Source organism: Mesocricetus auratus, unplaced genomic scaffold (assembly GCF_017639785.1).
Source record: "Mesocricetus auratus isolate SY011 unplaced genomic scaffold, BCM_Maur_2.0 Super-Scaffold_100676, whole genome shotgun sequence".
Taxonomy (NCBI): domain Eukaryota; kingdom Metazoa; phylum Chordata; class Mammalia; order Rodentia; family Cricetidae; genus Mesocricetus; species Mesocricetus auratus.
In genome coordinates, this window is record NW_024429266.1 from 22,180,037 (window position 1) to 22,207,000 (window position 26,964).

At 40.7% G+C, this 26,964-nt stretch overlaps 1 protein-coding gene across 1 annotated transcript; it reads left to right on the forward strand.

Annotated features, from left to right (window-relative positions):
• Positions 1-2,558: 2,558 nt before the first annotated feature.
• On the forward strand, positions 2,559-21,530 carry Uhmk1 (U2AF homology motif kinase 1). The gene is made up of 8 exons (XM_005071428.4): positions 2,559-2,992; positions 4,706-4,998; positions 5,635-5,826; positions 7,747-7,841; positions 9,160-9,236; positions 9,367-9,465; positions 11,470-11,558; positions 14,928-21,530. Exons 1-8 carry the CDS (start codon positions 2,725-2,727, stop codon positions 15,072-15,074), a joined length of 1,260 nt encoding a protein of 419 aa, XP_005071485.1. The 5' UTR covers positions 2,559-2,724; the 3' UTR covers positions 15,075-21,530.
• The last annotated feature ends 5,434 nt before the right edge of the window (positions 21,531-26,964 follow it).

Sequence of the window (26,964 nt, forward strand, 5' to 3'; positions counted from 1 at the left end):
TTTATTTATCTATTATTTATTGAGCTGGAACAGGGACTTTTGTTTGAGACAAGGTTTCTCTGTTTAACAGCCCTGGCTGTCCTGGAACTTGCTTTGTAGACTAGGCTGGCCTCAGACTCACAGAGATCCATCTGCCTCTGCCTCCTAAATGCTGGGATTAAAGGTGAGTTGTGGGCTGGTATTTGTATTCAGTCATCAAGAGGTTATCCATGTTAGTCTGAGTGGTATGCTGGATGGTGATTTGTAGGAACGAAATTAACAGACTGAAAGGAGGCCTATGGATGAGAATCAAAATAGAATGGTGGCAGGAGAAAAGAGGGATTGGAGTTTAATGGGAAGAGAGCTTAAGTTCTGCAAGATGAAACAAATTGTGTAGATGGCTGTTGGTAATGTTTGCACACTGTAAATGTACTTAATATTACTCACCTGTACATTTAAAAATGATTAATGTGGTAAGTGCTATAGTATGTATATTTACCTGCATTAAAAATTAGTTATCATATTGTTAAAACAATAACAGGCTTTAATCAAATAGTACCCCACCACACACACACACACACACACACACACACACACACACACACAGACAGAGCAAGATGTCTGGAGGATGACTATGGGAAGTAGAATAGATTTCTACAAAGCTGTCAAGAACCAAGAAGCCTTCTGTGTTTCTGCTGGGGCATGAGTAAGGTAGACTTGCTTTTGTCCATAAACATCCATTCTTCTCTTCTTCCATTAGTAACTGAATTATGCTTTTGTTTCCCAGACTATCTGCTGGCTAGCTGAGGACATATGGCTAGCTAAGCACCAGCTAAATGAATAAGAATAGAAATAATGAGGGCCGGGCGTTGGTGGCACATGCCTTTAATCCCAGCACTCAGGAGGTAGAGGCAGGCAGATTTCTGTGAGTTTGATGTCAACTTGGTGTGCAGATTGAGTTCTGGGACAGGCTACAAAGCTACAGAGAAACCAAGTCTCAAAAAACAAACAAACAAAAAGAATATAAATAATGAGTAACATTCTAGGGCTTATCCTCATCAGAATCAGGTTTGTGCTTCTCTGGTTTCTTTCCCCATTCTCAAAACCATGAAATGATGACAAGCAAAATAAATACATAGGTCCCAAAGATAGAAGCCCCATGGAGAATGGCAGATCCTCTGCTTTAGAGAAAGAAATGTTTCCATATTTAGGACACTGCATTTTGGCTTTCTTTGTTACAATATGTCTATATACAATTAATACCTTAGTATCTGACTTTCATTCTTTCAGTTGCTGCATGGACACAAGATGACTAACCTGTCTTTAGCTTTATGCTTTTTTTTTTTAAGCAGGAGAAAGGAAGTGACAGAGAAGAAAACACAATGTCCACATGAGTCAAGCAAAACTTTCAACAAACCTTTGGCAGTTACGCAGGAAGTTTTCATTAACCAGACCGGAAGGCGTGGTGAAAATCAGCTCTGAGGAAGGACGTATTTCTTTTTCCTTTTTTAAAAAAATAATAGCATCTAGTGTTTATGGAGAACATGCACTGTAGTAAATACCATGATAAGGACTTACAAGGTATTTTATTCCCTATCGACAATCTTTAAAAATATTATTACTCTCAGCCAGACACTGCACCTTTAATCCCAGATTGGGAGGCAGAGGCAGGTGGATGTCTGAGCTTGAGGCTAGCCTGGTCTATGTACCACATACATGTCTGGTTCCCATGCAGCCCAGAAGAGGGTATCAAATTCTCTAGAATAGTTATGAAGTTATACATGGTTGTGAACCACCATGTGAGTTCTGGGAATCAGAGTTGCTGACAGTGCTCTTAACCACTGAGCCATCTCTCCAGTCCCATGGGCACATATTTCTTTTTTGCACATGATTGTCCTAAACAAAATCAGGGTTATATTAGAAAGGAAGGCAGTGATGATGGATACCAGGCAGATGAGCAAGCATGTAGGTCGCATTGGGCTTGCAATTATAGGCAATTAAAAAATAGGATAGCAAGCTGGGTGTGGTGCTACACACACGCCTTTAGTCCTAACACTTGGGAGGCAGAGGCGGGCAGATCTCTGTAGGTTCTAGGCCAGCCTGATCTACAAAGCGAGATCTAAGACAGTCAGAGTCACACAGTGAAATCCTGTTTCAAAAAAAAAAAAATAGTTCAGTGGCTAAGAGGGTTCAGTTCCCATCACGAAAACCAGGCAGCTCACAACCACCTGTAACTCCAGCAGCAAAGGATATGACATCTTCTTCTGACTTCTCACACACACGTGACATAAACACACAAACATAAAAATACAACTATAATAAATCTTTAAAAATAAGAAATAAAAGTAAATAATTGGCGTGTGTGTTGGTGGGTACTGGACCCAGGGCCTTCCTCGCGCATGCTAGGTAAGCACTCTACTACTGTGCTCCACTCACAGGACCAATAATTGAGTTTAATATCTCACAGTCATTTTTTTGCGAAACAAATTAGTTTTTTTCACCTCCTGAGGCCCCGCCTCTCCTAGTCCCGCCTACTTCTAGGATTGGCTCCCCCCACTTCCGGCTGCTGGGTCTAGGCGCACTCCAGGTTCCGGTGTCATGGCGACCTGAGGTCCCGGTAGTCGGTGCGGGCTCTGCGGGCCCCTCCCTGCGGAGCGGCGGGTCCGGGCGGGGATGTGACGGCGGGCGCCGCGGGCCTGCCTGGTGCGTCGTGTCGGCTCGCGTGTCCTCGCCCCAGCCCGCACCATGGCGGGGTCCGGCTGCGCGTGGGGTGCCGAGCCACCGCGCTTCCTGGAGGCCTTCGGGCGGCTGTGGCAGGTACAGAGCCGCCTGGGCAGCGGCTCGTCGGCCTCGGTGTATCGGGTGCGCTGCTGCGGCACCCCGGGCTCGCCCCCCGGAGCCCTCAAGCAGTTCCTGCCTCCCGGAACCACCGGGGCTGCGGCCTCGGCCGCGGAATATGGTTTCCGCAAAGAGAGGGCGGCGCTGGAGCAGTTGCAGGGTCACAGGAACATCGGTAATTGTGGCTGTCTGCCATGTCTTGCCCAGGTCCCGTCCCAGCATACATGTCCTCCCGGTCCTCTCTTCCTCCCGGCTTTTGGTCCTTTAGATGGGAGGAGAGAATTGGGCCCCGATGCAGGTCTCTTTTCCGTCCGCCTTTACCTTGCAGCTCTCTGAGGTATGGTGGAGGTGATTATCACATTTGCGGTGCTTAGGAAAGTCCTGTTTGCTTTGATTTTCAGCCGATACTTAGTAGCATAGAGAAATGCCTTCTTCAGCGACAGGCATTCCTTTGCAAGGTTGTCATATCTTGAGTGGAAAATTTTGCATCTTTTCCTTCCGATAGAAAGTGGAAAATACTTAAGGGCTGTGGCATCCATTGATATCAGTGACATCTGCTGACATACTGGCTACTCAGATGATACATATATAGTGTGGATTTGGAAGAGGGGACTCAGTATTACCTAGAAGTTATGAAAGTGTGAAATTTAGGAGCATTGCATTTGCTTCAGTAAGACTTTCATGACTCAGATATTCAGAATGTAAGCTTGCATTGGTCATACATCTTGGTATATAGAATCCATGTATAAATCGAGGAAAGACCCTTTTTATAATACTGCGTGGGCAGATTGATTTTTCTGATAGTGTTGTTTATCTTTTGTTAAGCTTGCTAAGTGGAATATCACTATTACCTTGCCATTTGACAGGGAGAATTTTTGCAAGCCTCTGTATTTGTTGAATGTCTGCATGATTACATTAAAATGTTTTCTTCAAAGTTTTGATTTTTTTTACACGGTTTAGAGCATAGAATGCTAATTTGAATCAACCAACCTTCAATTTATTTTTAAGGGTTACTTAATATTACAGTTTTTACTTTTAATATTTTTCCTTGACACCTTAAGTAGATATTCACCCACTCCTGCCATATACAGTATTTAGATAATTCCAATGTCCAAAGATCTTACTCACTGGAAAAACAGTGGAAGTTTCTTGCTATTTAAAATTATTCTTACCTGGGAGCAGGGCGTAGAGTAGCTCAGCTGTTCTTGCAGAAGACTTGAGTTCATTTCCCAATGTTGCCAGAGATTTTGAGGCATACTGCCTCAGTAGTCAAATGACACTGGGGAAAGGCTTGGGGACAATTGTGTTGGAGTTTAAAAGAAAAACCCCAGGGAAGACAATCTGTAGATTTTAGCAGCTGCCCATAGAAGGAGAAAATAAAATAAAAGAAGAAACCATGTTGCTTGTTGTAAGCCATCTTGGAGGCCAGCCATGTTTGGTAGGGGTGAGGGTGGTCAGACAACCACAAGGCCTGGAGGTTGCTTTGGAGAAGGTGTAATTGTAAAAAGCATGGTTTGTTTTGTAAGAGACTGGGCCAGGCGCAGGAATTCTGGAGGAAAAAAAATATGTCATAAAATGACTAATACTTCTACATCTTTAGCATAGCTAGGGGTAGGCTCTTAGATGGTCATTGACCCACCAACTGTGTTAACTCTTAAGGGAGGAAAGGAAACAATATCTACCTAGAGAGCAATTCTTTTTTTTTTACTGTAACAGTCTCACGTACACGTGTGTGTATGTGTGTGTGTGTGTGTGTGTGTGTGCTCACATAAATATAAAGTTCTCTTTGTCTAGACTATCCCAGATTTATATGGAAGAGTTAACTGCTTTCGTAGGGAGTTACTGTGAATTTGATTTTTAAAGTATTGTCATTTTTTTCTTTTTCTAGTGACTTTATATGGAGTCTTTACCATACACTTCTCTCCAAATGTGCCATCCCGCTGTCTGTTGCTTGAACTCCTGGATGTCAGTGTTTCGGAATTGCTCTTGTATTCCAGTCACCAGGGTTGCTCCATGTGGATGATACAGCATTGTGCCAGAGACGTTTTGGAGGCCCTTGCTTTTCTTCACCATGAGGGCTATGTCCACGCAGACCTCAAACCACGAAACATACTGTGGAGTGCTGAGAATGAATGCTTTAAGCTAATTGACTTTGGGCTTAGCTTCAAAGAAGGCAATCAGGTAAGAAATGCCTTTTTTTTCCATTATGGTTTAAAATGTGATGGTTCAAGCCAAAGATTTTTAATAACAATGGTAGTTTAGGGACTACAGGGGCATTTCCAAAATACCAGCGTATTTCTAAGAGAGAAAGGATTTCAGTTCTGCTTTGTGAAACGGTAACATAAATTTGGGTCAGGTATAAAGAGTTAGCAAGGCTCAGGAGAGCTCAGAAATGAATAAACATACTTAGCCTACATGGCAAGCCTGTCAGTCCGTCAGCACTTGCTGAGTGATGAGGTTGCCGCTCCTGTTTCTTTGGTTTGGAGCATTCATGGCTGATGGCAGATGTGACAGTTCAGGCAAGTCCTTACTTGCCTTGAATCTGTCAGGTTTTTGCAGGAGGTCTTTATTTATCATCTGTGCATAATATGTAAGAAACTATCTTTTAAAAAAAGACTTATTGATCAACTGCATGGAATGTGTCCAACTTTTCTGTTCTAACTGCCCAGTTAAGGAACTGAGGAATTATGGTAGATGAGGACTAAAGTTTATGGCATTCATTTTGTGGGTGACCTACTGTGCCTTTGAAGAGTGCTGGTAGAGAAGGATGCAAAGTGAGACCCTTCTTAAGGCTGTAGTGTTTCTTGGTCTTCGTAGGATGTAAAGTATATTCAGACAGACGGCTATCGAGCTCCAGAAGCAGAACTGCAGAACTGTCTGGCCCAGGCTGGCCTGCAGAGTGATACAGAGTGTACCTCAGCTGTTGACCTGTGGAGCCTCGGAATCATTTTACTGGAAATGTTCTCAGGCATGAAACTGAAACACACAGTCAGATCTCAGGAATGGAAGGTAAACTGCATGAGGGTTTAGCTTCGGGGCTCTTCATCACTGTGTCAGTTTAGGAATTTGCTTTATGAAGATTTTTTGATGGCCTGCTCTCTGTAGTACCTTCAACACCTCTACTCATCCCGACAGCCTCAAATACACCGATGCTGTTGCAGCCTCACAGCTGTTAATCTAGGTTCTTGAGTGTAGTAAGCACTTTCTGAAATGTTTGAGTGTATTTTCCCAAACTGGCCAAAGAAATTCCCTTTGTTAGTTGGACGTGGTGGCGCATGCCTTTAATCCCAGAGCTTGGGAGGCACTTTTAACAATGTTCTACAGTTAAAAATTACTTTATAGCACAATCATGTTGAATTGTCTGAACAGTCCTATGAGGGTAGAATGGGTATTGTCTGCTAAAGGCTCAGTTATATAATATAGCTGGTTCTCCTGTTGGAAGTTTTCCATGATTCCATAGTACTTTGTATTTATTAATATTCCATAGGCTGTTGTACATTCATCACTGGCTAGTTAGCTTATGTGACTGTGATATCGTGTCAACTGCTTTTGGTGTTTATGAGGGAGCATGGTTTTAAGTTCCAAACCTCAGGCATTGAAATGAACCTTCTGTATGTCTCTATGTTAGGAAATAATTGTAATTAGTTCTTCAAATATATTGTGATGCTTCATTATGATATTCTCAGTGTCCTTTAGGCTTGAGGTTTGATATGTAATACTTTGAAATTATTGTTAAATCTCATTTGAAGCAGCAAGTATTTGAAATAATATTTTAATGATAAACATCTAACTGCCTGGTGGTATTGACACGTGCCTTTAATCCCAGCACTCAGGAGGCAGAGGCAGGCAGATCTCTTGAGTTCAAGGCCAGCCTGGTCTACCAAGCAAGTTCCAGGACAGCCTCCAATACAGAGAAACTCTGTCTCAAAAACAACCAAAAAAAAAAAAAAAAAAAAGAAGAAGAAGAAGAAGAAATGTTGCATAGTTTTTCAGCATAGTGGGTTGTAAGTAACCAGTAGATTCCAGTTATGTTAGGTGTCTGCATTTTGAGTTAGTATAGTACTTGCTGCATATTGTTAGTTACATTTTTGTAGCTACGGGAAATATTTATTTTGGGTAACGGTTTTAGAAGTATTGGTCCTTGTGTCAGGAAGGGTTTGGCATTGTGGCAGCAGTTTGCGTCTTGGTGGCTAGGAAGCAGAGAGGGGGCATTCTAGTGCTTGGCTGACTGTCTCTCTTTTTCCTTTTTTTGTTTCCAAGCCTGTGAGATGGTGCCACTAACATGCTGTGTAGGCCTTCTTAATCTCCAGACATGTGCTAGTGTGCAGACCCGGGAGGTGTGTGTACCTCCACAGGGTCTTCAGTGATTCTAAATTGACAATGGAGATAATCGTCACAGTACTCAAGGACTGAGTGCTAGCGTCTACAGATGGAATGTGGATAATGTGGCATTCACCCGAATGCCAACTAAGACTCTTCAGTAGGCACTGTGACTCACCTATTACATTCATTCATAAGATTGTATCTCAAGGTTTTTTTGTTTGTTTGTTTGTTTGTTTTTGTTTTTCGAGACAGGGTTTCTCTGTGGCTTTGGAGGCTGTCCTAGAACTAGCTCTTGTAGACCAGGTTGGTCTCAAACTCACAGAGATCTGCTTGCCTCTGCCTCCCGAGTGCTGGGATTAAAGTCATGTGCCACCAACACCCGGCAAGATTGTATCTCAAGTTTTACGCATTCATTTTGGAGCTGTTCATAGTGCCAGGTATTGTTTTAGCGCCTCTAGAAATTCACTATAATGCAGTCTTCTTCAATAAGACTGTAAGTTCCTAGAAGAGGTATTGCATGTTACTTAGGGAATAGTGTCCCATGGCTACTGCTCAATAAATGCAAGCTGAGCTGAATAACCTAAGGAAGACTTTTCTCTCTTTCAGGCAAACAGTTCTGCTATTATTGATCATATATTTGCCAGTAAAGCAGTGGTGAATGCCGCAATTCCAGCCTATCACCTCAGAGACCTTATCAAAAGGTATGTTAGACAAAGTATAACTTACTTTGCAGACCTTTACCAACTAAAGGTTTTTTTTGTCTTGAATTTTATATTACTGTTACTGATTTGCCCGTTTATGCAAATAGAACTCCCATTAGGAATTTTAGCCAGGTGAGGTGTCATATACCTTTAATCCCAGCACTCCAGGGCAGTGGCAGGAGAATCTCTGTGAGTTCAAGGCCAATCTGGTCTACAAAGAAAGTTCTAGGCTAGCCAGAGCTACATAGTGAGACCTTGTCTTAGACAAAACAGAACAATTAAGATAGCCTTTCTAGTTATATAAGTGTCATTCTTCTGCTGTTTTTATGTAATGTTAAAGGAGAGCCAGTCTTGAGGATGCACACTATAACCCTGGTGTTTGGGAGACTGAGGCAGGAGAGCTGTAGCTTGAGGCTGTCTTGAGCTACATGTGAGATTTTGTCTCACATCAACAAACAAGAGGCGATGAAGGTGTGGTCCCCCCTTTGATCTGTCTTCTTCCTTGTCCCCACACCCCCATAAATCCCTCTTTCCTGCTGTCTGTCGTCCTGTCTTCCCCATTTTGATCATTTGAATTCTTTTCCCAATTTTTTTTCCTCACTGGGATTTTCCGTGAAGGTGTCCTTGCTGGTTATTTTAGGAAGTCTTAGTTTCTGGGTTACTCTAGCTCTTAGGATTTCCCAGAGGCTCGCTTGTGTTTAGCTGGAATAAGAGCAGCAGTCCATTGTAGTTTCATCTGCTCTTTTAAAATTGGCTTACTATACTTCCCGATGAGTATCTGTTTGGCTTTTCGTTTTGTTTTTCTTCTTTATTTTCTTTTATTATCCATACACTTGTTTATTCTCTGTTTTCTTATGAATATCTATACTATATGAGCATTACTACTATTTATAGTCTTGTTGGTATGGTATTGCCTGTAGATTTTTACATAAAATTGTTTTAAGATTAGGGGAATTCGGCAAAATTCAGTTATCCCACTATCTTCTGGTTTTTGTTTTGCTTTTTGTTTGTCTGTTAGTTTTTTAATTGTGCTACCATAAACATTTGTGTAGCCCCCCCCATTGTGCTATGGCATATACATCACTTTCCTTTGTTCCGTTTATTAGTTATAAACATTAAATCATAGCATGATGCTATGTCAGAAATGTTTCATGGTTTACTGCACTGGTGCTCAGTTGGCCTTTCTGTTCCCCACCGGGGATGATTCAGTAATTCTTGATAATAGAGGTAGTGCTGAAATGAACCTTGAACCTTTTTTTCTGATAGTTTTACTTTCAGAAGATCTGACAGTAAATATAATGATGCTGTTGTGTTTTAGCATGCTTCATGATGACCCAAGCAGAAGGATCCCTGCTGAGATGGCATTGTGCAGCCCATTCTTTAGCATTCCTTTTGGTAAGTAAGTGTATCTATCATTATTTCCCATCCCTGGTCATTTGGCAATTGTCTGTATGTACTCTCAGGCAACATATTTGGTCAGCTCATCAGTTACTGTATTTAACCATATTGTCATGAACTTTCACAGCCCCTCATATTGAAGATCTGGTGATGCTTCCGACACCAGTGCTTAGACTCCTCAATGTACTGGATGATGATTACCTTGAAAATGAAGATGAATATGAAGGTTAGTACTTTCTAAATTATACTGTATTATGTCTTTCTTACACACAGACTCTGACCAGTGTCTGTGTAATATACATTTTATTCATAAGATTCTTCTAGCTTTTTCTAAACACAAAATTTAAAAAGAGCCTTGAACTCTGATGTCTAAAATATTGATTCATGAAGTCATTCAGAGTATGACATTTCATTTTATGAAATTAATAGAGATTTACCCTTAAGATTCTGTCTCTGGTCTGTCTTTTCTGTCCCTTCTCTGTGCTGTCATTTCTGCTTTTTATCTCTCTCTCTCTCTCTCTCTCTCTCTCTCTCTCTCTCTCTCTCTCTCTCTCTCTCTGGCTTTTAACAGCTTTTCATTCAGACACATTTACTGTGCCCCATGGGATTATTTCTTGTTATTAATGCAAGATTGACATATACAAATGAGGACAGAGAAAAGGGGCACTTATCCTAGCTTGAGTGGTCAGTCGATGAGGGCTGTCACTACAGGGTTAATTATCTAAAAGCTTGAGTGGGTAGGAATAAGTAACATCAAGTAGAAAGCGTGTCGTGTTCAGAGAAGGCAGCTCGGAATGATTGTATCTTAACTTATTTATTGGAAAACAGTTAAAGTTGCAGCAATAGCCAGTATGCACATACCTAACAGGCTTGATTATTGTGATTAAGAATTGGATCTTGTTCATGAGATAGTTACACTGGAATGTAGCACCCTTGAAAGAATGCATAGTAAGCACCCAATAAACATTTGTGGTAGAAGAGAGCAAATGACATCATTTCAAACCAAATTACTATGTCTTTGTTGTTGGGCACATAAACAGCAAAAACTATGGGGAATAGGAAATCAAATTTCTGATTATACTGCTTGAAAGAGTTTATATTAGACCTCTAGGAAAGACAACCTGATAATTCTAACAACACTGCAAGTTCGTTAGTTTTGACTTAGCAATGTTATTTCTAGAATATCAACTGTGAGAAATAATGAAGTTAAATGAATTATAAGTAATAATGTTTATAATACCAAATAGTTTTGAAATAGTTAAGTTAGGAGACACTAGGTAATTTTTTTAACATAGTAAATTTTCCAAAAGTATACAGCCATAAAAACAAATGAGAAGATTTCTTTTTTTTTTTTTTTTTTTCTTTTTTTGGTTTTTCGAGACAGGGTTTCTCTGTGGCTTTGGAGGCTGTCCTGGAACTCACTTTGTAGACCAGGCTGGCCTCGAACTCACAGAGATCCGCCTGCCTCTGCCTCCCGAGTGCTGGGATTAAAGGCGTGCGCCACCAATGCCCGGCTGAGAAGATTTCATTTAATAATATGGAAAACTGTGCAGAGAGATGGATTGCCAGTCACGTAGCAGCTCACAATGGTCCTCTTCTGGGCTCTGGGTACTGCATTCACATGGTGCACTGGTGTATATGCGGGCAAAACACATACACATAAAATAAATACATTTAATTTTCTTCAAATATACAAAACCACGGAGATTTACTAAAGAAATACAGAAGTTGAAATTCTTGCTTAAAATACATAAAATTGTATTTGCTTGTGTATGCTTTGTCAGCTACAGCTGTGGTGCTGGTTGACTTCAAGAGGAGAAACAGAATGACAGTGGGATTTTTTTTTTCAATTCTTAATTCATGTATTTAAAACATTAGATGTCGGCTAGTAAGAAATTGTTAATGTGGAGCCCGGCATTGGTGGCGCACGCTTTTAATCCCAGCACTTGGAAGGCAGAGGCAGGCGGATCTCTGTGAGTTCAAGGCCTGCCTGGTCTACAGAGCGAGTTCCAGGACAGCCTCCAAAACAATACAGAGAAACCCTGTCTCAAAAAACCAAAAAAAGAAAAAAAAAAGAAAGAAAGAAAGAAAGAAGAAAAGAAATTGTTAATGTGTTGAATTTATATTCTTAAGCTTTTCTTCCCAAGGTAAGGAAAATAACATCATTACTTAGCTGTGTCACTGAATTCTCAAGTAGTAATTACCTGCTGTTGTGTGGTTTTATAACCAGATGTTGTAGAAGATGTAAAAGAAGAGTGTCAAAAATATGGACCAGTGGTTTCTCTGCTTGTTCCAAAGGAAAATCCTGGCAGAGGACAAGTAAGGAAATTGTTTATAATTGCAGAATTATTTGGAGATTATTAAAATTGTATATTAGATGGGTTCTGTGGGAAGGTGTACACAAAATTTTTTGGTATAGATTATCATTAACTTAGGCCTTTTACCTGTCTAAAAGTTCTACAATATATTTGATTTTTGTAATCACTTAAACTTTGTTTTTAAAAAATGTACTTTTGAGCCATTGCAAACAGTGATACCAATTGAATTGTGTGTTAATTTTGATTATGTTCAATTAGAGAACTATTTGGTTCAGTTTTGTTTGAATTAAGTACACTTGGAAACCCAGTTGGATTAGGTTCTGATTGCAATAGACATGATTAGTGATCATTTACACAAGAAAAACATGCTGAATGGAGACTCATGTGTGAGCTCTGTCTCAGTTTGACTAGCCTGTGATGGTCCATATTGCCTTCCTCTGTAAAAACTACGATCACATCACTTTTACTAGAGACTGTCTCTAATCTAATCACATGGCAAAGAGGATAAGAAAATGCAAATGCTTTGTCTATATTATTTCTACTTTTAGAGAAGCAGAATATTTTGCTACATTTCAAGTTTCTGTTCTACTTGCTGTTAACATTCAAGCCACATCACTTTGTTGAGGGAACTGCCCTGTAGAGTATAGACTGTGCAGTAGCAGCCCTTGCCTCTGCACATTAGCTGCCCTTCTTACCCTGAATGTCTCTCACAAGAGATGTTCATCAGGAGTGGTACAATCACTTTTGATTATGCATTCTACCAAATCCTCCTGTTACAGCATCCTGAGGGCTAGGATTGCAGGCACATGCCACCATGCCTGTTGATTGTAGATACTATCTTATAGCTCGTGGGCCATTTGGAAATGCTTTTATTTCCATTTAATGACATATTTTAGAGTTTCAGAATAGCTAAGTCACTTTATCTGATTTCCTATTTTCAGTTTGTGTGTGTGTGTATGTGTGTGTGTGTGTAAAAATAAGGCATGTTTTATCATTAGATAATCTTACTGTGTCTTCAAGAGCATAGCTTAGACATAGTTATATGGAAAGACCAAAATTAGCACCACCTCTCCATTTTCATCTATATATTCCGAAAACTCCATCAGAGATCCTAATTCTTTAGGTCTTATGTTATATAATATGCATAACAGTTGCATGAGATAGAATGACTAGGCATAGGTCACATAGGGCTTTGTATATTAATGAAGGAATATTCCATAAAAAATTGAGTACTAGGGGGATATGGCACAGATAGGAAAGGACTTGCTATCTGAGCATGAAGACCCATTTAAATTACTGGTATTGATGCAAAAAGCCAGGTGTGTTGTCATGTATCTGCAGTTTCAGCATGAACTGGAAACAGGAAAAACCCTGTGGCTTTTTGATTCTTCATTCTAGCTAGTTGGTGAGCTTTGGTTCATTGAAAAACCCTGTCTTTAAAAATCAGGTGGGAAAGGGACTGGAGAAATGGCTCTAAGGTTAAGAGCACTGGCTGCTCTTCCAGAGGATCCAGGTTCAGTTCCCAGCACCCACATGACATCTCACAACTGTCTGCAACTCCAGTTCCAGGAGAACCAACATCCTCACAGAAACACAACAGTACAACAACAAAATAAATAAATAAATAAATAAATAAATAAATCATTGAAAAAAAAAAGATGGAAAAGTGATTGAGGAAGATACCTTCTTCAACCTCTGACCTGCACGCAGAGACAGACACACACATTTATGCACATGGAACTCTGCAGGAATTTTTCTTTTATACTCCATGGAAATGAATTTGGCTTTTCTTTTTTTTTTTCTCCAAATGAGAGAAGGGTTCCTGTGAAAGCAGAGGTGAAAACTAGGAATGTACCTGAATTTGTAGGTAGATTAATTTTAGGAAAACACAAAAGAATGTGTATAGTAAAGTTAGGCAGGTGGCACATGCTTGTCATTCCAGCATTTGAGAAGCAGAAGCAGAAAATGAGGAGTTGAGGGACTTCTTGTTACATAGCATGTTTAGGCCAGCTTGGGTGGCTTGGGACCCTGTCTAAAAGAAACTGAACAGTGAGGATCTAAGTGTTAGTTTTGTTAGGATCCATTTTCACATTGCCTTCAAACATTTCTGAATGTCGGAGCTCAGGGGATTTCTTGACATAGTGAATAAGGGACACAATAGAGAGGCAGTTCTTGAGTCTAATTCATTTTTTTAATATGTAGGATAATTGAGAATAAGTCATTCCAGATCATTTCCTTTCCCTGCTCTCTCAGCAAAGAGAGCTTACATGACTCTGTGTCCCAGTCCCTACCTTTGGGAAGGATTCAGATGCTCTGGGAAAGGAAATCACTGGTTTTGAGCTTGTTTGTTATAGTTTTGGTCTATACTTTGTACAACCATTTTAACAGGCATAGTTCCTAGTAGCTTTGTTTGGATATTTCTCCAAGTGTAGCGTCTTTGTGGTAGTGTTGGAGTTTCTCTCTGGGCTCTCCATCCTCCCCTGGCTGTTTATTCATCACTTGTCACTCATCACAATTCATCACTCACACTGTGAGTTTCACTCAGATGTGTATGCTTTTTCACCTAATTTGTCTTTGATGGCTCTTAAGAATTTGATGAATTGAACTGAGTTCTAAGGAAGTGTTTAAACATGCTATTATAAAGTGTGCTCAATGGATTGTCAGCATTGCTACTGCAACTTAAGAAATGTGACGAAGTAGACACAGGCAGATAGGATGGCTTGGGGTAGAAGTTTTTGTGGGCAGGCACTTGAGAGCAGGCTTGACAGCCTATGTTCAATTGCATGATCCCACAAAGTTGAAGGAGAAAATGGACTCCTGAGAGTTATCCTCTGACTTACACACTTACACACATACACAGAGAATTAATTTCTAAAAGAATTATAGACACTGAAGCTGTATTTTGGACTGATGGAAGCAAAATCTGTATTTTAACAAAATCCCCAAGTGATATACAGTCATGTCATTTAATAACAGGAAATAGTGTGAGAAATATATCTCTGTGATTCTGTTGTGTAAACTGATACACAGGACAATTATGCCTGCTTACACGATAAAGCCAACAAGACACCTAGACTGAATGATGAAGTCTGTTGTTGCTGGGCTACAAACCTGTGATACTATTGTCCTGAATACTGTAGGCAACTATGCTGCATGGGTAATGGTATAAATGCCAGAAAGGTACAGTAAAATATGAGGCAGTATGAGTTTTCACTATTCTAATCTTAGGGGACTCGTGTCTCACATGGTCTTTCACTGATGGGTGTTGTTATGCGGCACATTATTGGGAATACATTAAGGTTGGTAAAGCAATGATCTAAATCCAAAATCACTGTTGTGAAATGATGTTGTCTTCTCTAACCTCCCTCAGGTCTTTGTTGAGTACGCAAATGCTGGTGATTCCAAAGCTGCTCAAAAATTGCTGACTGGAAGGATGTTTGACGGAAAGTTTGTTGTGGCTACATTCTACCCGCTGAGTGCCTACAAGAGGGGATACCTGTATCAAACCTTGCTTTAATCAGTAACCTAAGGACTGTTTCCTGTTTCTCCTCTTCCATTTCTTGAATTACTATATTCCACAGCTGAATGCAGGAGCACCCCTTTACCCATTTTAAAGGGTACCTTGTACATTTATTTAATCCTACTAATGTGCAGCCATTGCCCAAACAGTGACTGCATTGCAAACATTGGCACTGAGTAGGACAAGACCTCTCAGCTATACATTGAGGGGGTTAGAGCACCCATGTGGGCACCCTTTGTTTGTGCAGTAGGACAGGTGCTGCTCTTTAGTATGTAACCTAAAAGATGTCATTTCATGTGGTGATGAGGCAAAGATGAGTATTTGTCATAGTGAATTTTATTATCAAGTTTGTTAGGGTTGGTGACATCACAGATTATTTGTTCATATTGTCAGGTGTATCTCATTGTTGTTCTAGCTGGCACTGGATGCTCTAATAATGTTAAGTCATTGTCAAGCAGCAGTTACCAACCATGTTCTTAACAATGAGTTGTGAATTTTTCTAAGGGAGTACTGTAGGACTTAATATTCTTCTGAAGAAACTGCAGTGAGCCTATTGACATTTTTAAAATTACTATTAAGGCTTTTAAAATAGAAAGCTGATGCTTGATCTTGCACAATTTTTATGTCTAGTGTGTATGCTTGAATGGGTGTGTGGGTGTGAAAGAATAGAGAAATTTGAGTCAGTGTACTTTATAGTGTGAGTCTTGTGAGCTAATACAGTCTATAACCATTTCTTCCTACCTGTTTCACACTTGTGAGACTTGAAATATAGGTTTCTTGAAAGTTGGTCTGACTGATAGAATGTAAATGACAAAACAGTTCATTCCTGTAAAGTGCAGAACAAACTGGAGTCTAGACCAGGGTTACATTGAAACTCTTCAAAGTGACTGGAACAAAAAAGATTTTGGTACCTGTAAATTATCCCATTCTTTGGTCTACTCTAGACCCAAGATCGACTTATCTGTTTTGTACTGAACCTCTTGTGATAATTATAAAATTTCTCCAGATAATGTTTTTTTTTTTTTTCTGTGAAAATGGCAAATTGAAGTGGATTGGAAAAACAGTTACGTGAAGGGAAGAGAGAAAAGTAAAGAAGGCAGCTAATCACGGGTCCTTTCATCCTCCCTGGTCCTCCCTGCTGCCCTGTCACCTTCACTGCCTCTCCCCTTTGCCTCTGTCGGCACCGGAGGGCAGTGCCCCTGCCACCTGGCTGTAGGGGTTAAAGGAAGGCTGAGCTATTAGGAGGTGGAAGTAGAAAGGAAGGAAAACTCAGTTGTCCTAAAAGCTCCACAGCAATGGAATGTGCCCTTGATCAGAGGCGCCTGTTCTCATGAGTTTGTGGGCACAGGCTGACTGGCTTGAGAATTGTGAGCATGGAGTCTTCTTACTGCAGTAGATTGCCTTGAGAGGTGTTAACTTAGGAAACCTTTGTAAAGCACTGATTATACAAGACAACCCACAAAGTGTACACCAGTTATGAAGTTTTCCTATCTCCTTACCCGAATGGAAGTTTTATTTATTCTTCCTTAGGGAAGAGTGTGTGTTTCTTTCCCTCGTGGCAGCTGCTCATAGTTTTCTCATGTCCATGCCTGCAAGCTCCTGAAGCTCCATTAAATTTTGTATTTTAGAGGATGAGTTATTTTACCCTGTTCAAACATACACTGTCCAACATTTGTTAGTAAAATCAAATTATTCAGAGCTCCCTCTTCTGATGTTAAACTTGTTATACCTAGTGGTCTTATGTCATGGTCCCTGATGTTCCTTAGAAAGAAGGATCTTTCAGGAGTTGATTGGGTGGTTGGTTTCCAAGTCAAAATTGAAGAGCGTAGAATCAGTACTATGAAGCCGTAAGGTTTCCTAAAACCTAAATATATATTCCAGGAGCTGCTGCTTTGGTCACAGGGTACAGTGAATTCTTCTGAAGGGAAAGTATGGTCAGCACATGTTCCCCATCTCATAAAAAGATCCTTGCAAATGAACTGCAGATAGGCTTCCGAGTTTTGTCATGCAGTATGCTGCTAACGTTTCTGCACTTACAGCAGTCTGATCCTTATTACTGCAAATGTATTCATAAATATATGTAGCATTTGACACTGTAGACTTATTACAGAAGATGATTTTAAGGGAGCTAAGGAAGTAAATGACTAGGCCAAATAATTGCATTGAGTTAAATATTTTATATTGACGCCACAGAATTGAAAACAAAATATAGCCTTCTATGATTTAAACCATTGTTTGATAGCTCTTAGCCCACTTACTAAAGAGGACAGCTGCAGACTCTTCCTCCTGATACTATGAGGATTTTCATTTTCACATCTTTCTTAAACTAGGACCAAATATTATAAAAGATGCAATTTTCACAGTAAATATATGCACAGGAATTTTACTTCTTTAAGTTATTAAAAGTCTAGAATTCCCATATTAAGAAGCAAGGTAAAGAGGTCAAGGTTCGTGTCTTGCCCCCTCTGGGGGCAGGGTTATCTCAGGTAGTGTTTCTTCCCTGTTAGCATTTGCGCTTCCTCCCTCTTGCCATCCCTCTCCCTTCTTCACTCTTCCATTTTGTCCCAGATAAGGCATAGAAGCAATTGCCCCCTGGGAAATTTCGGGTTCTTTAGAAGTATTTGGAGGAGGTGGCTAGTAGCCATGATGAAAATTATAATAGTGTATTTAGAGGGGAATAAGGTTGGGCATGTTAGTAAGGTGTCTGTTGTCACTGGATACCCTCCTTCCTTGGTGGCCATTGGCACAGTGGCTCTCTCTGGGAAATATCCCTTTCTGCTGTCTTCTTGAGCTAAATAATGGCTGCCTTTGGAATCAAATGATTAACATAGTTTTACTCATCTGTCTCTGTTTTAATTGAGAGAAGTGTGGCCTTTTCTTTCATTTGTAGCTGCTAAAGGGTGTTGAGCTAGTTAATATGCCACCAACCATGCTGCCACCTAGAGAGGTGTGGAAGAATTGCAGACATTAGGCTTCTTTCTGTCTTACTACACTGGACTCTCCCTCAGGTGAGGGTGTCAGTTATGGAAGAACTTAAAGGGGGGTTTAGAATACTCCTCAGAAGCTGTTTCGTGGTTCTTTTGAATTTATTTATCAAAGGCAGCTGGCTGACAGTTGTCATCATTTTTGGTAGTTTTCACTCTGACTTATTAGGCTTAATGTACATAGCATTTTATTTTTCACCAGTTATTGAAAATGAGCATCATCATAACTGCTGATAATTAGAACAGCATAGTGGGTGAAGGAACTCTGTCAGGGAAACACTTGTAACTGTGTGGTTTACCTAGACTCTCACTCATAGGGTACAGGCTGGCTATTTTATTCAGATTAGGGTACAGATAGGATTACATCGTGACTTTCCATCTGTTAGATGTGTAGCTAGCTCAAGTTATGAGCAAGTGCCTTGTGTTTCCTGGTGAATATTAAACCTCATCTGGGCAATAGCTCCAGGTGATTACTGCACTGTCACCTTCTTCTTAGAATAACTTGGATTGAGTCATGTGAGTTCAGAATTTCCTTGGCTTACTTAAAACATACATATGTATAAAACTATTCCTGTTTGATTTACCTCAGTATTGCATGTTGACAGAAAGGCCAGTTCTAATTCTGGGCTCTCGCTTCACCGCTTAGGTTCCTTCCTCAGATCTCATTGCTCCAGCTCTCTATTTGCTGTAATTGTGGTCACATAGTGACCAGTGATTGGTCACTGCTAGATCAAAAATTCCTGTTTCTTGAGGTGCTCAGCATTCACCTTTCTATTGATAGGGGTTTCTTTCCACTTGGTATTACTAGCTTCCTCAAAGAATACACGGATCCTGGGTCTCTGTCATGTGGAGCTCATCTGAGTATGTTTAGCCTTTAGATTCTTAATCATGGGGAAGCTTGGCTATTTTAGTTTTTAGAGTGGCCCCCACATTGGAGGTTTTTCCTTTCTTCACCTGACACCACAGGATGAATCATCTTTTTGTCCTCGACACATCCCCAAGATGGTGTTCCCTATGTTTAAAGTTGTCTGATGACTAATGCTTCAGACCATGACAAGCAGTTGGCAGGTACTAGATAAATAAGAAGGTAAACAGCTTAGACTATTTTTGCTATGACTTTATAAAAGAAATGAGCTGTCAAGGAAATACAGATAAGCGTGTAGGGTAAAGAGATTTTTGGAGACAGGGTTTCACGGTGTCTAAACTGGCCTCCACTCAGGATCTCTGTCTCAGCCTCCCAAGGGCTGCTTATCATCACAGGTGTGCGCCATCATGCCCAGCTCTTTTAGGAAACTATTTTATAGATGGTCATAAAGGTAATTTTTCAGGATATAAAACAAACTCAAAAGTTTACACGAATTCTGTTGTCCTGATAAAAACTATTGATTTTCTATTAGCTTAGCACTTTCCCTGTTTTTGTGCTGCTTATGGGAATGGTTGCTTTAAATTTGCTGTATTTGTGCCTTTCTGAGAGTCATAATCATAACAGTTGTGTTTCTTGGCACTATTCCAAATGCTGGCGTCCTGGGAACCTCTCTAAACTGGGTAGCTGTCACAACAATGTGAAGAAAAATTGGTGGGTCCTTTGACGGTGGTGTGTGTTTTGTGAACTGAGTTCCTAGTGCTTACTGAAAAGGCAGCAAGACGTGCTCTTGTTTTCCTTTCGTGGCCATTAATCTCTACTTCTTTGTATAATGAAAGCAAGTTACATTCTGAGAAGAAAACTGGAATTGTTTGCTTTTTTGTTTGTTTCTTACTGAGAAACTTGTGTAACAAGCAGGCTACTACCACCTTCAGCCACTGATCAGTAAGTGAATATATAATCATTCTTTAAAATCCTCCATTGAAGGGCTGAAGAGATGGCTTGGGGGTTAAGAGTACTGGCTGCTCTTCCAGAGGACCTGGGTTCAAGTCCCAGCATCCACATGGTAACTCACAGCTCCAGATCCAGGAATCCAACACCCTCACGCAGACATACATACAGGCAAAAACAGCAGTGCACATAAAATAAAGATAAGTAAAATCTTTGCATGAAATCACTTCCCTTTTCTCTGTCAGCTCCTCAGAATCTCTTCAGTTACTTGAATTACCTTTATTATGTTCTTTTATTAGGTGGGTCACCAGAGGCTGTCGAGTTAAGAGTAAGGAAGAGAACAATTAATATGAATAGAGAAAAGGAAGAAAGTAGCTCCATTACTGGCATTAGTAATCTTCCACATACAGTTCATGATCTAAAAATCTATACTTGTTACCTATGGCATAAAAACATTGTCTTTCTTACACATTCCTCAACCTTGTTTCCCTAGGAGATAGTTGTCAGGTTTATGAGGCCAGATTAAGTCTCCATAGTCAGTTTGTCCTAATTTTTTAAAGTATTTGAATTTCAACCCTTGTGCATTTGGGGTTCACTACTATTCTTACAAATTGAGGCTCAGAAGAAAACGGGGGGCCAGGCATCTCTGTCTTCTTTTGCACATGGGGTGGATAGCGTTAGTGTGCACTAACTGCAGAGTTACAGCACCTTGTGAAAAGAAGTATAAGTAGTGTTTATTGTTATAGGAAAAAAATCCTTTAATCTGCACTTCTGTAATTAGCAGAATATAAATCTGTCACATCTTTTCCATCAGAATTTACTTTTTATTATTCTTTTTTGAAAAATCTTAAAATACTCTAACATTCCTTAAATCTCCTAAGTAGTTCAGATCTGGGGTAGAAGGCTTTTTTCCCATCCTAAAAAGGGCTCTGACTTTTCCATCTTTTTTGTCACTCTTAGAAATCCATTTATGATCTGGTCTCCAGACTATGTCAGCACTGGAGTGATTGGTTGGGAATATGAAAACCTACTGTTTTCCCTTGCAACATGGAATTACTGTTTTGGGCATAGGAGGTCTGGTTTAAAAAAAAAAAAAAAAAACATGTGAAAGGTCACTTAAACCAAAGCCAGTTCTAAGGAGTGTTCGCTCTGTTGGTTTATCTTCTCAGAGTGACAGGAGCATTACAGTGTGCAATGAGTAGTTGTCTGTGACATTTCTACCCGGTATTTCAATAGTGTGTTGGTCTTGGCATTTCTTGATGCTATGATTCTGCTTTTTGTGATGTTTTACTGCTTATGAGTGGTTGGGCTTTTGTTGTTGTTCTGTTCTAACTAATTGGAACTATAAATGTAGATAGATGTGCTTTAGTACCAAGATGCTCTTTTTCCAAATCCCTAAATCTCTGATTTCTACACCACTCCTTCACATGTCTGTTTTCTTGCTGATAGCAGAGGACTTTATCTCCACCTCCCTATAAAGTGTGAGCACTGTGTTTCAGCGAGCTGTCTTGCGGGCTTTTGCTGAAAACTTCTTTGTAAACACAATTGCCTTGTTCAGTTTTGTTGTAAACTGACTCACCATACAATGCACTGTTGATAGCTTCCTGGTATGTGGTGGATAAGAGTGATAAAAATAAAGCTTACAAAGAAAAGAAATGCTCTTTTATTTCTTTTTCTTTTTAGTAAGATAGCATTTCATGTAGGTCAGCCGGCCTTCAATTCAGTATGTAGCTGAGGCTGGCCTGGAGCTTGTAATCCTCCTGCCTCTACCTCTCAAATCCTGGGATTACAGGTGTACGTCATGCCCTAATTCTATTTCATAGGTTTCTTTTTTTTTTTCTCCTTGGTGTTTCAAGACAGGGTTTCTCTGTATAAAAGCCCTGGCTGTCCTGGAACCCACTTTGTAGACCAGGCTGGCCACAAACTCAGAGATCTGCCTGCCTCTGCCTCTGCCTCCTGCATGCTGGGATTAAAAGAGTGTGTCACCACTGCCCACTTTATTTTATAGGTTTCTGACAGTAGATCCTAGGTTTAATATATTAAAAATTTCATGGGTCTGGACAGATAGTTCAGTGGTTAGCATTTGCTGCTCCCGCTTGGACCCAGATGTGGTTCCCAGCACCCACATAACAGATCATAATTGTTTTATAGCTCCAGTTCCACGGTAAGTGCTGCCCCCTTCTGGCCTCTGTAGGCAGCAGAAATGTGTACGTATGTGTGTACATACATGTTTATACACGTGTGTATGTATATACATACATAATGTATATATGTATACACACATACATACATACATACGCGTATATATACACACAGACACACACACACACATATACTCAGGCACACACACATAAAATGGAGTAAATAACTACTTTTCCTAAAAATCATATAATGGGGGACAGCTGACCCCCACGGACTGTTCTTCGAAGCATGTGTATACGCAGGCATGTGCATTCATGCCACTAAATAAATACACAAAAGAAAAAACTATATATTTAATTTTGGTAAGTACTGAACCAAATTGACAATACTAAAATGTAATTTTTTATTTTTAATTTTGGAAAAAATGTTCATGATACGTAGAAATAACCTGGTTCAATGAAATCCACAGTTGGGATTTGCATGCTAATCTGTGTTTTATCAGATTGAATTGCTTTAATCACGTGATGTTATTTTGACAATAGTTATATTTTGAGGAGTGAATGAAATGGCATGACAGTAATAATAAATAACCATTCGTGAGAGCACATAATTTAGGTGGCAGACACTTTTCCAGAGTTCAGATCATATATTTAATGTTCTGAGATTCAAAGTCTTATGAAACTAAGCCAATTTCCTACAGTTATGGATACTGGTACCTTTAAAAAAAAAAAAAAGCAAACAGGCCGGGTGTTGGTGGCGCACGCCTTTAATCCCAGCACTCGGGAGGCAGAGGCAGGCGGATCTCTGTGAGTTCAAGACCAGCCTGGTCTACCGAGCGAGTTCCAGGACAGCCTCCAAAGCCACAGAGAAACCCTGTCTCGAAAAACCAAAAAAAAAAAAAAAAAAAAAAAAAAAAAGCAAGCAAACAAAAAAAAAAACCCACAGTAATCTGAATGATATATTCCAGGGAAATGTAAGAGGGACATATTAAGGGACTTCAAGAACTCAGACTAGAGATTTTGTGTAGATGGAAATTTCTGTCCTGCTGGGTCCTGCAGCCCTTTAGTCACAAATAAACACACAGAGGCTTATATTAATTATAAACAGTTTGGCCTATTGCTCAGGCTTCTTATTGATCAACTCTCTTTATTACTAACCCATTTCTATTAATCTGTGTATCTCCAAGTGGTCTTAGCTTACCAGTGATGCCCAGGCCTCTTGCTTCCTCAGCAAGTCTCCCTGACTTTGCCTGTGACCTTTCTCTATCCTATCCCTGTTTGGATCCCCCCCCAAACCCTGCCTGTTTATTGGCCGAAACAGCTTTATTCATCAGCCAATAAGAGAAACATATTCACAGCATACAGAAGGACAGCCCCCATCAATTATGTGTGTTGAAATCAGCAAATCCCATAATAGACCACACAATAGAATCAGTTCAGAGAGCTTTCTAGAATATTGTTACTCTGCTTTGGGGTACTGACTAGGTTTGTGTGAAATTTGAGACTGCATTTCTAACATGCTCACAGGTATAGCCATTGCTTGTCTGGAGCCACACTTGGAACTGTTGAATGTAATGTGTAGTCTTCCCGCCAGCCTGGTTCCAGAGCCATGTCAGTCCCAGATGAACACACAGGAGGCTATATTAATTATGAAGCTGCTGGCTGTTTGCTTGGTTTCTTATCCGCTAGCTCTGACTTGATTATTAACCCATAACTACTAATATATATTTTATAAGAACTTATCTTTTTTTTTTTTTTTTTGGTTTTTCGAGACAGGGTTTCTCTGTGGCTTTGGAGGCTGTCCTGGAACTCGCTTGGTAGTCCAGGCTGGTCTCGAACTTACAGAGATCCGCCTGCCTCTGCCTCCCGAGTGCTGGGATTAAAGGCGTGCACCACCAATGCCCGGCTAAGAACTTATCTTTTTGAGGATGCACTTCTGAGTGCCCTTGCTCCCAGGAGATCACATGGTGAGAGCTCTCCTCACTACAATTCCCAGAATCCCCCTAGACTCCTAATCCCACCTCTTTTGTTTCCCTATTGGCCAACAGTGCTTTATTCAAACCAATCAGAAACATATTTACAGAATGATGTCTCCCAACAGTTGAACTCTTGGTCTCAGTTTAACAACTGGTTGTGAAATAGAAAAGCAGAAACAGTGCCAATTCACAAGATACCTAGGACCCCCTGACATTTGAGACTACAATAATAACAATTCCAACAGGGCTTTTGTTTTGTTTTAAATGCAGTGTCTCTGCTCCATTTAACCTTCTGAGGCATGTTCTAACTCTGAGTGCAGTACTCATTCCATTCTATGGTTGAAACAGTTCACATGAGCTTGCTAGGGTCTGTGCAGTGAATGTCTAGCCTCTCACTTTGTGTTGCTTTTCCTTTCTTGTACATGTGTGGTGTGCATGTGTGTGGGGGTGGATGCAGAGGAGGTGTCCATGTGTGCACATGTGTGTCAAGGCCTAAGGTTGATGTCAGGACTCATTCTCTTGGTTTTTTAAGGCAGGGTTTCTCTGTATTGCTTTGGAGCCTGTCTTGGACTCACTCTGTAAACCAGGCTGGTCTCAAACTCACAGAGATCCGCCTGCCTCTGCCTCCCAAGTGCTGGGATTAAAGGCGTGCGCCACCACCTGGCCCAGTACTCTTTCCTCTCAATCACTCTTCCTCCTTAGTATTTGAGAAGGGTCTCCCAGTCAATTCCAGAGCTTTTGAATGACTGATCTGGCTAGCCAGCTTGCTCTGGAGGTTTCTTGTCTCTGCCTTCCATAGCTGGAATTACAGGTGAGCTGCCACACCCACCTGTCATTTATGTGGGTTCTGGGGAATCCCATCTCCAGCCCTCTTGCCTACAGCATAAATGCTTTAACCACTGAGCCTTCTTCTCAGCCTTCATGCTATGCAGTCAGTGCCACTGCTAGATAGAACCCCCATTTCCTCACAGTCCTTCTTTCCATTTCCAATGCAAACACTTCGGTCCTTGAACCCTTTTTCTACTGTTGCTTTCAAGGCTCCTGCTACCAATTTTATATGCTCTGCTTTCCTCTTCACGATGCTGTTTGCCTTCTATTAAAAAAAAAAACCAAAAGATTTAACATGCATTTGTGTGTGTGTGTGTGTGTGCGCGCGCACGCACGTGCCCATGGGTTTCATGCGCATAGAAGCCAGAAGAGGTATCAGATCCCCTTGAGTTGAAGTACAGGCTGTTGTGAGCTACTTGTAGGTACAGAAACTGAAATTAGATCTCTGCAAGAGCAGCAAGTTCACTTAATCACCAAATCACCTGTGAAGCTCGTTGGTATTTCTTAACATAGCCTGACCACACTACTTCCTGCTTTAAAATAAGCTTAAAATGTGGCGCACACCTTTAGTCCCAGCACTAGAGAGGCAGAGGCAGGTGGATCTCTGAGTTCGAGGCCAGCCTGGTCTACAGACCCAAGTAAGTTCCAGGACAGCCAGACTACATAGAGACCCCTTTCTTGGTGGGGGTAGGGCGAGTGGGTGGGGGTGGGGTCAGTGGGCGGGGATGGGGTCAGTGGGTGGGGATGGGGTCAGTGGGTGGGGGGAAACCAAAGATTGTTTTTGCCTTCAGGTTAGTGATTTCATCCTCTAAAATTGTTGGTAAGACTTTTCACAGCCTTGCCCTGCCTGCCAGTCCAGCCTGCTTGTGTCTTTCCCAGTTTGTACTTCATGCTTCAGCTAATTTGGAATACTCACATCTCTGCTAATTCTTAGTTCATTCCTGTGGTATAGCTCCTCATCAAAATGCCTTTCAGTTGCTTGCTCCTCGCCTTTTGTGGAATCCTATTATTTGATTTTTGGGACAGGGCTTTATGTACCCCAGACTGGCCTCAAACCCACTGAATTCCTGATCCTCCTGCCTCCAGAACAAAAGCACTAGGATTACAGGTGTGCACTACCATGCTATTGGATCTTTTACATTCAAATTACCTATGAGCTTTGCAGTGTTCTTAGAACACTGTAAGAAAAATAGCATGATTGTATGTGTGTGTGTGTGTGTGTGTGCACGCACGTGTGCACGCACATGGGTATACTGGGCATGTGTATTTACATATTTGGGTGCATAATTGTATTCCTATGTGTTTTTATGTATTTTTGCATATATGAATGTACACGCTTGTGGGTGTACTTATGTATGAATGTATGCCTGTGCTCATGTGCGTGGTTATATTGTGCATGTGAGTATGCATACATGTGTATGTGAGTTTACATGTATATGTAATTATGCACTTTGTACATGCATGTGTGTATGTGTCAGGTGTGAGCTCCAACACCAGAAGAGAAAGATCACAGGAGGCTGGGAAATTAACGATGTGAATAGCCACAGACAGATATGACATACTAACTGAAACACAGGTAGATGCTGGCAGGCACCCAGAACATATCATCTCACACAGACTGCACGTAATTAGAGACAGGCCTACAGGCAAACAGGTAAAGCTTTGGATCTCAAGGCAATGTTTAAACAAAATCACACAAAAGTGGCTTTTTTTTTCTCCAGGAGTAGTTATATAACAGATTATGTCACTGCTTACCACAGGCTCTCTGACTATCCAGTATTAGCCATCATCAGCTGTCTCATTGTTTGCCCTCTTGGGCTCATTCTGGATAGTCAAATCAGCAGTGTCTAAGCTTTAATTGTCCTTTATGACCTTTTGTTGCCTGTAGTGTGTGCACATACGTTTCTACACATGCAAATGTGTTTGCATGTGTGCGCTAGAAGGCTTATGCATGTGTGCTTGTACATGTGATTGTGTGTTTGTGTCTACACGTGCATATGTGTGTGGGCAGGTAAAAGCATGTGTTTCTGTGAGTGTGCCTCTGTATATGTATGTGTGTATGGGCAGTGAGTGTGCCATGGGAATGGCATGCTGAAAATGACATTTATTTCAAGGGCTATGCTTAAAAATATATTTTAAGCCGGG